We start from the raw sequence: 13,427 nt of genomic DNA, 5'->3' as shown, positions 1-13,427 counted from the left end.
AAGTCACCCTGGTGGCTGCTGGAAGCCTGCTCCTTAGCGGCCACATTCCTCCTCCTTTTTTTTTTTTTTATCACTTTGAAGAAAATGGTTTAAGTCAGTGATTCTCAACTGGGTACAATTTTGGCCCCAGGAGACATTTGGCAACATCTGGAAACATTTTTTATCCCCCGTGGAAGGGGTTGGGGGAATGCTACTGGCATCTAGAAGGTAGAGGCCAGAGATGCTGCTCAACATGCACAGGACACAGCTCCTTACCACAAAGGAAATGTCCATAGTGCCAAGGTAGAGAAGCCCTGGTTTAAGGAAACCAATTTTTCCTTTTGTGCATGAACAACTTCTGCCATTGGCCCAGGAAAGGAGAATTAAGAATTCCAGAAACAAAACATGAGGCTGTCTAACTTTGTTTCATTAGCAATAAACTCTGGCACTGATGGCTTGCATATTCATGAAAGCCTGTTTATGCAAACACTGCACTGACAGCCACATAGGGCACAATCCCATTTTCAAAGACCAATCCCACTCAAGCATGTCCACTTGACCTTTGCCATCTCACAGCCCCAGGGGCATCCCTGGGGCTGTTGGGCCTGAGACCTTACAATGTTTAGAGCAGTGGTACGCAAATCTTAGGGTGTAACTATCACCTAGAGGGCTTATTAGATCTGATTCTCAGGTCCCATCCTGAGTTTCTGATTCAACAGGTACCCAATAATTTGCAAGTCTAGCAAGTTCCCAGATGATCCTGGGACCACATTTTGATGATCAATGGTTTGGACTTGAGTGTGGCCTAAGTGAGGAAATGTTGCAAAGGGAGAAGGTCCTCAATGATCACTCTACATGATTCTGGGTCTTGGACTGGTTATTTATAAGAAGACTCGCCTGTGACATATGAAGTGCTGGCTTAGACCAGTATTTCATTTTTCTCTTACCCATCATAAAGATTATTTTCTGTATAGTTCAGGGTCTAAGGGGATTCTTAAGAGTTCTGTATAATACTTAAATTTAGGCAATTTTGTACATTTTACATAGAAAGAGCAACGTTGGGTGGTTTGTTTGTTTTTCTAGGTAGAATAGAAAAGAGAGGGAAAGACATTGAGAAACATCAATGTGAGAGAAACACATCGATAAGTTGTCTCCTACACAAGCCCCACCTAGGACCCAGGCTGGGGAGGAGCCTGCAACCAAGGTATGTGCCCTTGACCAGAATCGAACATGGGACCCTTGGGTCCACAGGCCAATGCTCTAGCACTGAGCCAAACCAGCTAAGGCTTGGGTGGTTCTTGTTCTTTTGATGGGATAGTGGTTTTTATTTAAGAGAACATGTATCAATTTGCTGCCATGTCACTATTGTCTTGTTAATTAAAATAAACATCCTCTATATCAGCGTTTTTCAACCACTGTTCCGCGGCACACTAGTGTGCCGCGAGATGTTGCCTGGTGTGCCGTAGGTGCAGACAAGACAAGAATTTTATAATTTTTCACTATTTTGTTTACTTAATATTTCATAATAAAGTAATTATAAAATACTTTCTTTGTGTTTATTTGATTCCTATTCAAGAGAATTACTTTATATATAGTCAATATAGGCACAGAGTTAAATTTTTTAACATTTTCTAATGGTGGTGTGCCTCGTGATTTTTTTCATGAAACAAGTGTGCCTTTGCCCAAAAAAGGTTGAAAAACACTGCTCTATATTACAGAGGTGTGGTGTTTTTTTTTTAATAAAAGAGACTAGAATTAAACCTCATTAGTTATACTTTCATATAAAAGAAAAGGTTTTTAAATATATCTTGAACATAGTTTCCTTATCTGCAAAATAGAAATGCCTAACAAAATTTCTGGAGAAACTTACTTATACTATAAAAACACTGATATGGCCGAAACCAGTTTGGCTCAGTGGATAGAGCATCGGCCTGGGGACTGGATGGTCCCAGGTTCCATTCCGGTCAAGGGCATGTACCTTGGCTGCAGGCACATCCCCAGTAGGGGGTGTGCAGGAGGCAGCTGATCGATGATTCTCTCTCATTGATGTTTCTAACTCTCTATCTCTCTCCCTTCCTCTCTGTAAAAAATCAATAAAATATATTAAAACAAAAAGACAAAACAAAAAACAACAACACTGATATGTTAAAAGCAAATGTTTGGAGAAAGATATGTCATGATAGCACTAATAAAAAAAAAAGCTGGATGAAGCTATACTAATTTCAGGTAAAGCAGACTTCAGAAGAAGGATAACTATTAGGGATAACGAGGGGCAACTACATGATGATATAAGGGTCAATAATTCAAGAAGACACAGAAGTTCTTTTTTTAATTTATCTTTATTGCTGAAAGTATTACAGTTGTTCCCTTTTCCCCCTTCTAGCCTGCCCCTGTTGAATATGTACCTAACAACAGAGCATCAACATATATGAGACATAACTAGTAGAACTGCAAGCAGAAATTGACAAAACCACAATTACATTTGGAGATTGCAACACCCTCTTTCAGTAGCCAATAGATCAAGCAGGAGGAACATTGTAAGGATATCGTTGACCTGAACAGTACCACTGATCAACTCACTCTAACTCTTATAGAATGAGTCATCCAGCAACAACAGAGCTCACATTCTTCTCAAGCTCATGACGCATTTACCAAGACAGACCGCATTCTATAATAGGCCATAAAACACACCAAAACAAACTTGAAAGAATAGAAATCACACAAAGTACAGTTGACCCGTGAGCAAACAAGTTTGAACTGCACAGATCCACTTATGTGCAGATTCTTAAAAATCAGTATTCAGTCAGTCCTCCACACCCCAGGTTTCACATCCATGGCTTCAAACGACTGTGGACTGAAAAGAGAATCTTTGATCTGTGGTGGGAATGGACTTATTTCAGAGGGCTGATTTAAGTTATATGCAGTTTTCCAATGGGGTGGCAGGCGCTGGGCAATGCTGCCCCTAACCCCTGCCCCAAGCTGTTCAAGAGTCAACTTTATACTCTCAGACCACAAAAATTAAACTAGAAACCAGCAACACAAAGCTAGAAAAATCCCCAAATACTTGGACTTTAAATAATACAACACTAAGTAACACGAGTCAAAGAAGAGGACTCAAGAGAATTTTAAAAATTATTGAAAACACAACATATCAAAGTTTGTGAAAGATAGCAAAAGCAGTGCTTAGAGGGAAATTTCTAGCATTGAATGTATACGTTAGAAGAGAAAATTAGGGTCTAAAATCAGTGGTCTAAGCATCTACCTTTAAAGTATGAATAAATAAGCAAACTATGATATCTCCATACAATAAAATATTAGTATATAATAAAAAGGTATGCACTTATCAAGCCATGGAAAGACATGGAGGAACCTTGGTGAAACCAGCCAATACAAAGGCCACATACTGTATGAATCTAATTATATATCACTAGAGGCCTAATGCACAAAAATTCCCGCAAGAGTAGACCTTCCTTCCCCTGGCTGCTGGCACCAGCTTCCCTCCGGCACCCAGATCTGGACTTCCCTCCTCCAGCCACCTGCAGGCACCTGGGACCCGGGCTGCTTCCTTCCTGCCCTGGCTTTGTCAGGAAGGACGTCTGCAATGCCATCTGGAAGATGTCCATTCTAATTAGCATATTACCCTTTTATTATTATAGATTCTGAAAAATGCAAAACCATAGAGAGAGTAAAATGATGGTTTTTGTTTTTGGACAGTGGTTGCCAATAGTTCATGGAGGTAAAGAGGAAGGACAAACAAGTGAAACAGGAATTTTAGGGCAGTAAAATGGATCTGTATGATACTGTAATTTTGGATACAAGACCTTATGCATTTGTCAAATCCCAACGAACTACTGTATACAGCACAAGAAGCAGACCTTAAGGTAGGCAAATTGTTAAAGATCATTTAGGAGATTGGGGATCCCAGGAAGAAATGCAGATGGTGACAAGAGAATGTACCCTCACCCAAGGGTATTGGGGCTCAAGGTGCCGCTCCAAGTGCCTTTGGAAGTGAGACGAGCCTGGTAAGAGTAAGGCGCCAGCAGCTGCTTACGAGCACTGTACTCCCGTGGATAAAACAGTTTCCCAGGAGGGTACAGGTTAACAATTCCGATCCTGCTATATATGTATGTATACTGGGATGGAAAAATTATGTAAACTGTGGCAGATGGTAGGAGTGGGAGTTTATGGATAAGCAAGAAGAGGAAACATTTTAAAAAGTAGGAAGTGCACACAATATATGTGAACAGTTTTGTATGTTAATCATTGTTTACATTTATTTATGCCCTGAGGGCATTTTAAATGACACATAAAGTATTATTTTCACATTATTTCATGCATAATTTGGATCATGTACATCAGAGATGAGGGACTAATCTGAAAAGCTCAGAACATTTTCAGACACAGTTTTTAACAAATAGGTGTATCTTCTGAAGAGATCATTTAATTTGTCTCTTCAGATTCTGCTCAGTGGTCTGTAGAAGCTGTGAATATCAGAGCAACTTATTATGATAAAGCAAAAGAAGCATGTTATTTAGAAAGCAAAGCTTTAAAACATAATACTAACTGCTCTTAAGCGATGCCAAAAAGTGTCGAGAGAAAGTAGATAGAAAATGGAATGTTGCTATTTGGTTTGGGATACAACTAAATACCTGAATGTTTCCAAATAGTCATATTTTTAGCATAACATAGTCCAAGCATCTGGATATTTGAATTTTTCTCTTTCCAGCTGATAGTGCTGATATGGTTTAGATATAGGCAGAGCCTCAGAATTAAATTATTTCCAAATGCTTTTAACAGTGTTCAATTAAAAATAAAATTTCATTCAACCCCATCCTCTCCACCCTCTTTTATGTCTCCTACTTTTCATATCTGCAGAAAATAGCAGGAGAGGTTGCCAAAAAGGCACCCTTTTCCTTCCCTTCAAACCAATGGAGAGAGCCTGTTGACTACTTACACAAAATTGGTGTTTCAGACGCACTGTTAACTTGCCTCGATACACTGGCAAATCCTTAAGCCACAGAGAGAAACATTGCTCTATTTAAAACAAACTCCCTGCCTATTAATAGCTGTGAAACACTAGAATATACTAATATACCAATAAATCATTAGGTCTGTCCAAAGTTTTTTAAAAGGAGGCAAGGCACAAATATACACATACTTATGTAATATTGCAGAAGCTCCTTTAACAGTTTAAATAGCAAAAACTGTTGAGTCTGAATTGAAGATAGAAATCTAGACCTAGTGGATTTCTAAGAATCCTTCATATGCCATGATTCCATTATTTTACTTACTCATTTTATGCCCACACTTCCCTCCATTGCCTTTATTCTGATAGCACAATATTCTTGGAGTCGATTATGTACATGATGATTTTCTGCTTACCTCTAGCATCCCCCTGCTGTCCCTCCATCCCACCCATACAAGTACACACAGACACGTGTACACGTGGCTGCAAACATAGTAGTTTAGGATTTGCAGTGCAAAGGAAATAAGTATCACATACATACATAACTTCCCTTCTTTCCTTCCTTCCTCCCTCTTTCCCTTCCTTCCTTCCTTCCTTCCTTCCTTCCTTCCTTCCTTCCTTCCTTCCTTCCACCCTCCTTCCCTCCCTTCCTTATCATGTGACCCATTCACCATCCTGTACAACTAGACAAAAGATATCTTTGTTTTGTCTTGACTTGCAATTCTTTCCAGATTCATCAATAATGCATGGTAAAAGGAAAAACATGGTACCACTGGGCAACATCTGATCCGTCAGGACAATCCTCCTGCCATGATGTGTGGGTGGGGAGAAGGTGGGTGATGTGATCCAGATGCAGGGCCAGTCATGCAGATGTGTTTTATATGCACATGCCCAGATGGTGACCCCTTTGGCATCATTAATGTGTCCCAGCTGCCAGGCTCGTCTGTTGCATGCATGCACCTCAAGTTCACATATTTCTTGTGTTTATTTATGAGGCACAACATTCCTACATTTCATATGAGGCAGTTACTATTAAAAAATAAGAGGTTTTAACTGCTCTGGAAATTGATTAAGAATTTTTTAAATTGCTATGAAATGTGGCCCTCATTTCAAAAGGACTTCTCTGTACAATCATTTAATTCGTAACACAAATTTCTGACCTTTGTTCTTATATGTTGAGAAAATGTGGTGCAGGGTTTAGACTTTAAAGATAGTTAATAAATTGAATATTTGTATGTAGAATACATTATAATGATATATATTAGTTGCTTTCCTTTTATTTCTAATCTCCAATGCCTATTTTTTTTAAGTTGCAGATCTATATATTTGAACATTGTTATTTTCTATTAATTAAATCCAGGCAGCAAGTAAGAGAAATTTGGGATTTACTAGGAATGGGTTGTATTTATAAATCCACAAGGAGATAACTAGTTTTATAAAAATACAGTCCAATGATCACTTCAAACTATCATGGATTATAACTCCACCGATTTGAAGAAATTGATTAGTCTTATAAAATTTGACTTCTAACCTAAAGTATAAAATATGGGAACATGGTAGTTTCACTGAATTAAAATGAACCAATTCAAATTTGTATTAAAAAAAAAACAACAAAAAAAAAAACTTCAGCGTATTTATGGGGGAAGTAAAAAGATGAATCAAATTTTTAAAACAGAGAGATGAAAAATGTAAGTGACAGATAATCAGATTTTGAAAGATGGAGTTCATATCCATTTCCTTCTTTGATATCAGAAGTAATGAATTAAAAAATTTAAAACCTACAATAAAGCATAGATGACTATCTCCACAATAAGCAAAAAGAAATGAGCTCCACACTTCCTCTCAGCAGTAGAGGGTCAGTCTGATTGACATGGCTTAGTGATTGAATGTTGACCTATGAACTAGGAGGTCACGGTTCGATTTCCAGTCAGGGCACATTCTTGGATTTCAGGCTCAGTCCCCTGTGTGGGGCATGCAGGAGGCAAACAATCAACGGTTCTCAATCATCATTGATATTTTTATCTCTCCCTCTTCCTCCTCTCTGAAATCAATAAAAATATATACATATTTTTTAAATGAGTTATTTAAAAAAAAAACACAACAATAAAAACTCAAAGTTTCTAATGTTGCATGTTAAAAGAAGTGAATCTTGAGTCTTGGTTTCTTCACATATGGTTTCTGGTCCTCACAAAAACTATTCTACTTCCTTAAGGAAGCCTGTTTTTCCTATTTGAGTATATATACATACTAGAGGCCCAGTTCATGAAATTCGTGCATGGGGGAGGGGGGGTGTCCTTCAGCCCAGCCTGCACCCTATCCAATCTGGAACTGCTGTTTCCCAACTGCTCGCCTGCCTTCCTTCCTGATTGCCCCTAACTGCTTCTGCCTGCCAGCCTGATCACCCCCTAACCACTCCCCTGACAGCCTGATTGATGTCTAATTGCTCCCCTGACAGCCTGTTTGCCCCTAACTGCCCTCCCTTACAGACCTGGTCCCTCCCAACTACCCTCCCTTGCTGGCCATTTTGTGGTGGCCATCTTATGTCCACATGGGGGCAGTCATCTCTGATCACATGGGGGCAGCCATCTTGTGTGTTGGAGTTACTCTTTTATTAGATAGGATAGAGGCCTGGTGCATGGGTGGGGGGCAGCTGGTTTTCCCTGAAGTGTGTCTAGATCAGGGTAGGGGTTCCCTTTGGGTGTGGGAAGGCCTGGGTGAGGAGCCTGTGGTGGTTTGCAGACCGGCCATGCCCCCCAGAGACCCAAGCAGAGGCCCTGGTATCTGGGATTTATTATTTATCTTCTATAATTGAAACTTTGAAGCCTTGAGTGGAGTCCAGGGCCAGCCAGGGTGTGCAGGAAGCATGGCTTCCTCCATTGCCAAGGAAACCCAAACCTCCTGCTTGCTCAATGGCCACAGCCATCTTGGTTGGGTTAATTTGCAAACTCACTCCTGATTGGCTGGTGGGCATGGCTTGTGGGTGTAGCAGAGATACAGTTAACTTGCATATTACTCTTTTATTAGATAGGATATATATTTCATAAGTAGGATGGAAAATTAAAGCTATTATCTGACTAATTCAGGCAAAAGTAAAGAATATGTATCCTTCCTTGGAAGTACTGCCTTGAATTCTAAAACAAAAAGCAGGTTATAGGATATTTTTTCTGAACTCTTTAGATAGTTATCTCACATTTGCTCTATGTGTATTTTTGTTCGAATGCATATATATAATGAGAACTGTACTGTTCTCTGAAAGATTTAGAGCAAAGCTAAGATTACGAATCCAGGTTGTTTTAGGGATGAAGCAATTAAAAGGGAATGAAAAGCCTGGGAAATATCTTCTTATTTGACATGGAAAAGAGAATGCCTTTTTCACTTACATCTTGAGGTTCTATCAAATTTGGTTATTGACCTTTGGACTATTATAACCAAGATCTTATTAAAAGATCCAAAAATACATTCATACACTCTTTTTTTAAAAGCCACCTCCTTTTATCTTTTTCAAACTTATAAAGGGTTTATTTGTTATTATATATATATATATATATATAGTTTTGAAATATAAGACTTTAAATGTATTAAGAGACAATTTCTATTAGAAAGTTTTCGTTGTGTAAGGCTACCTCCTTTAATTACAAAGATGAAGAGAGTAAAGACAACAAATAAATTACATCAGCCTTTGTTTATACCCATATGACATCTGTACATGCATGTTATAACAACTCTTTCTATATCCTGGCAGGCATGATTAATCAATCATGATTCTCTTTAACACAAAATCAGGACCCATGCTTAGAATCCTACTCAACAGAGCATTGCCAAGTGCCACCACCAATTAAAGTCCACACCGGAAATTAATCCTTGTTGCCATTCTCTTCTTATACTGGTGCTGAGTAAATAATAGGTGGTTAGTCTATAGATGATAAAACATAAAAGACCAAAGATTATTGCTATTGTTTAAACCTATCTGCTCTTCATAAGAGAGGTGAATAGCTTGTTTTGTTACAGAAAACAGGAGAAGAACCAAGCAACGCTTAGAGAGATGGAGTTACATTTATTACGTGCAGGCCCAGAGGAAATGTCTCTCAAATTCTGGGCAAAGTCACATAGGAAGTTTCCTGTATTTATACCTTTTTACCTTCGTTGTCTCCCAAATATGGGGTTTTCTGGTCCCCTTTGCAAGTTCTTAAAGAGCCCCTATGTGCTGGGGCTTTGAGACCTTGACCAAAGGCTTGGCCTGGTGTCAGCACTGATAACTCCATCTGGGGAAGGTTTAATGGCCTCTCTGAAATGGGAGTAGTCTTATTTTCCTTATTATTTAAGCAAGCAAGCATTTACAGAAACCAAAATAGCAGAGTTAAAATTTCAAACAGCAGTTTTTATATAAGATGGATGTTTCAGTATTAGGCCCAAACATTCTAATAAGTAGGAGTGTCAGTCACTACGGTAACCATACCAAGTCATTGACCTCCAGCCCATCAGTGTAGTCCTGCTTCCTGCCATGCGAGCTTGAGGCCAGCCAACTTATAGAACCATCTGATGGCTACTTGGACTCAGGTCAGTGGTATAGACCACAAAGAAGGACAGGAGATAGTCTGATCCATGTCTTAGGGCTTCCTGGAAAAGGCAGTAGAAACCAGAGGAAAGACAAGAAGCAAATGGTGGGTTGCAAATCTAATAGTCAGGGTTGAGGGAACAGCACAGTTAACCCCGCGGCATGCACTGGGACAGCAGGCAGAAGCCTCCAGAAGCTGCTGGGACACCACTGCCTTGAGATCAGGTGCATTTGCACGTGTGCCCACGTAGTAACCACAGTCCCTGAGCTCCGTGCAGTACTGTTTGCTGGGCGCTTTCCCTTCAGGGATTTCCTTTGATCCCCACCTCAGTCAGCATAGGCAGGTGGGGCAGGCATTGTTATTTCCCATTTTACAACAGAAAGGAAGCTCCTTTATCCAAAATCACATCACTGTCCAAGCCTGTCTTTGCTTTCATCTGAGATATCCCAAAGAAAGAAAGTGTCGGAAGCTGGGTATTTTGAATTATTTCCCATTCGAGTTTTCAGATAATTGTGCCAGTCCGCTCCATGCGCGTGTTACAGAGGAGGTTGCAGCTGAATGGTTAACCAGTTGAGTGTTACAGACAGGATTCTGAATCGTTTGACGATGGGCATGCCCTTCTGGGCCCTCAGTCATTGAAAGAGACTTTCTGTTCATCTCTCTAACAGCTGGTGACCCTGTTGCAGATGTGGGTTGTCCCTTTGTATTTCACAATAAAACTTTACTGGTGGCGGTTTCTGTCTATGTGGGGAATGTTCTCAGTTATCACCAGTTACATCCTCTTCAAAGCTACGCGAAAGCCCCTCTCCGGGAGAACACCCCGGTAGGTATTCCACGTGTTTCTTCTCCACCATCCCCTTTATTATAAACACTAAAGAGTATATTTAACTTCCATTTTCCTGGAAAGCGGGGGTAGGGGGGTGGAATGTTATGCTTCTTTTTTTTTTTGTTTTCAGTAACAAAACTGTTTGGAGATTAGCCATAACACTGTCAGTTCACATTCGTTATTTAATGGTGATTCAGACATGCCTGTAAAATTTGTTACTTTAGCTATTAAGCAGTGAAGTAGGCCAGGGAGAAAGAGAAGTGAAACTGTTAAGTTTTCTAGAGCACTGTTTGCATGTTTATTTTTAACTCAGCATTTTGTTTATTCTACTGTAAGCTGTCATGCACATTTTATAAGAGAGCAAGAGTTAGAAGTCCATATTTTTAACAACTGCATGAGGTTTGTATCTGATAAATCATAAGGAGTGATTTATTACTCTCATAACAAATGAGGCTTTAAAACTCCATTGATCATTTTTAATGACCATTGTCAACCTCTGGACATTTATATAATTTCATCACATTATTCACATCTTTCCAAAGTGCTTATAATGTGCCCACAAACTTGCTCTCCCTCTCATTGTTCTTTAGATAAAATCTGAACCCAATTCCAGCTAAAACTGGAATAAGAGAAAGAGAAAACAGGTAAAGTGTTTAATGGTAGTAAGACAATGCCATTTAATGGTAATAAAGACAAATTATCTTTGTTGGAAAGTAAGTCATAAAGGCCTGTAAAACATTTTTATGATTCTTTAGCCATTCAGATGTTTGTATTTAATCCTCTAAAAAAGTGGGATAGCCCTAACCGGTTTGGCTCAGTAAAAAGAGCATTGGCCTGCAGACTGAAGGGCCCCAGGTTTGATTCTGGTCAAGAGCATGTACCTTGGTTGCGGGCACATACCCAATAGGGGGTGTGCAGGAGGCAGCTGATCAATGTTTCTCTCTCATCGATGTTTCTAACTCTCTATCCCTCTCCCTTCCTCTCTGTAAAAAAATCAATAAAATATGTTTTTTTTAAAAAGTGAGAGAGACAAGATCATATTTTCCTTCTAGTATGGAGAAGGAAAAATATGCAGTAAGAGAAATTAGATCAATACATGTCATGATAAAGATTGAAATTCAAATAAATGAATTTAGGTGATGAGCACTGTAATTTAATCCCACGTGGGGAAGTGCTTGGGGTGGTGTTAGGAGACCTTCTATACTGGCCAGTTTGAGGTCTTAGTCTTTGTAAGGACCTGGCTCCCCCATCAGCAAATGGGCAGTTGGGACTCTTCCTTCCTACAAAATGTTGTAAGTTATTTAAGATTTGTGATGTGATCTAAGTTTTGGATGAATTGAAATGTACTTCCTTTCATATCCTGGATATAATCTACATGAATTTCATTTAAAGCAGTTCTCTTTTCCAGTGCACAATGCATTCCCCTGGTGAAATGCAGTCCTTCTGTGCACATCAGCTCATTCAATGCTGAGAACTTCGCCACAGGAAATACCCAAGTGCTGTCCTCTTACCCCCATGGCTCTGATAGCTCAGATGGCAGTGCCCACAGTGCACCCATGTCAGCTTCTTCCTCCCTGCAATAGTCTGAGGGCCATGCCACTCCACTCACATGTTATGAAGACCCAGCTGCCGCTTGGAGAGAAATGATGGAAGAGGCTAATTAGGGTCCCTTTCCTTTTAGAAAAGCAGTAAGGATATAGAAACTCACTGAGCAGAGGTTGCGGGCCCTAAGCATCTGTGCGGATCTTTGCTTCATTATCACATTATAGCACATGTGCATGGTGCGGAAGGCAAACCCCAGAGGAGTGGTCTGCGGTGCCAACGCAGTTTAAAAACCGGCTGTTCCTCCCCCAGAGCACACAAAGCCCCGGCTAAGGGGCAGAGTCGCAGATAAGAAGTGGGTTTCGTTTCGACTATGGTCAGGTTGTCTGTCAAGCAATGTTCAGGCTCAAAAATAGGCCACCAAGAGCTTGGCCTGATCCCATCACGTCTCTGTGGACACTGCTCTGAAGCCCTACCCCAGCTTCTGTTCTGGCTTATCTATAATCAAGTTCTGGGCTCTGGGAACCTGTACCCCCAAAAGGAGGACGATTTAAGGGGTGATATTTGGAAAAGCTAATACTGTACATCTCATGATAATGACACAGTAAGCATTTAATGTGCCAAGTCTTTGAAACATAAATACATTATCTCACACAACCTTCAGAGCGATTTAGAAGCTGGTGTTATCATCCTCCCTTTACAAATGAGCAATCATAGGAAGAAATCTGGAGTGAGACTCTAAAAAGCCAGGTAGTAAGTGGCAGAGCCCAGAAACAACCCAAAGATGGCCGAAATGCCAAGCCCCTGCTCCCAACAGCAGGCTGTGGCTTAATTACATCCACAAACTGCTTTGCTCAGAGAAGCCCTGCACTTACAGAAGTTGTTGGGAACACCTCTGGTGCTGGCACCACCTTGAGAGGGCCCTGCAGGTAGAGAGAGGATGTGTGGAGTTCAAGGAACCCCACTCTGGTGCCCAATGGTGTTTTGGGGTGAAGTGGGAGATCCTCTCGAGGTTGGCCACTTTTCCCATCGTCACCCCCTTTAGCAACACACACTTCCACCTTGATCTGGCTGCTCTAAGCAAAGACTCAGACTGTTCAGCATTGGCACAGCAAAAGGACTCACACCACGGCCCAGGGAGACCCTCTGGCCCCAAAGCCGCTCTGGCCCCTTTAGTGATGTCACAGCCTCACAGTGATTGGAGTCACCTCCTGCAGGTTTCCCGCTCTGCCTCGTAACTCCTCACCGTGAGGCCTTCCTCAGGCAGGATTATACTTGGAGGAGGAGTGCTAACGCCCACCCCGCCCCCGCCCCATCCTAACCTCTAAACTGCCCTGTATGTGAGTTGCTTGAAATGAAGCATTCCACCATAGAAATTATATAAACGACAATTCATTTCTCCGGTTAGCCCACAACCTCCACTTAAAACATGTTTCAGAAAGTCCCTTCTGATTGGAACTCAATGAAGTGGGGTACCTTTTAAAATAACATCAAAACATTACATAAAACCAACTGGCATGGCTCAGTGGTTGAGCATCAGCCTATGAATCAGGGGGTC

At 40.6% G+C, this 13,427-nt stretch overlaps 1 protein-coding gene and 1 long non-coding RNA gene across 6 annotated transcripts in view; one reads left to right on the top strand and one right to left on the bottom strand.

Annotated features, from left to right (window-relative positions):
- The window catches only part of RNF175 (ring finger protein 175), a 31,553-nt gene that overhangs the window by 7,749 nt on the left and 10,377 nt on the right, over nucleotides 1-13,427 (top strand). For 4 of the 5 annotated variants that reach the window (XM_084883969.1, XM_084883971.1, XM_084883973.1 and 1 more), the window contains one exon: nucleotides 10,170-10,324. In XM_084883969.1, coding sequence (XP_084740095.1) covers nucleotides 10,170-10,324 — 155 coding nt within the window. Of the gene's footprint in view, nucleotides 1-3,693; nucleotides 3,861-10,169; nucleotides 10,325-13,427 lie in introns of all 5 variants that reach the window. The other variant, XM_084883972.1, reaches the window with a different exon arrangement.
- On the bottom strand, nucleotides 3,676-5,219 carry LOC311622704. Its single transcript, XR_014795016.1, has 2 exons — nucleotides 4,934-5,219; nucleotides 3,676-4,460 (listed from the first exon to the last, which is right to left on the bottom strand). It is a non-coding gene; the product is annotated as an uncharacterized lncRNA (long non-coding RNA).

Source organism: Pipistrellus hanaki (assembly GCF_964339955.1).
Source record: "Pipistrellus hanaki genome assembly, chromosome: 5".
Taxonomy (NCBI): domain Eukaryota; kingdom Metazoa; phylum Chordata; class Mammalia; order Chiroptera; family Vespertilionidae; genus Pipistrellus; species Pipistrellus hanaki.
This window is presented reverse-complemented; position numbering and strand designations above follow the sequence as displayed.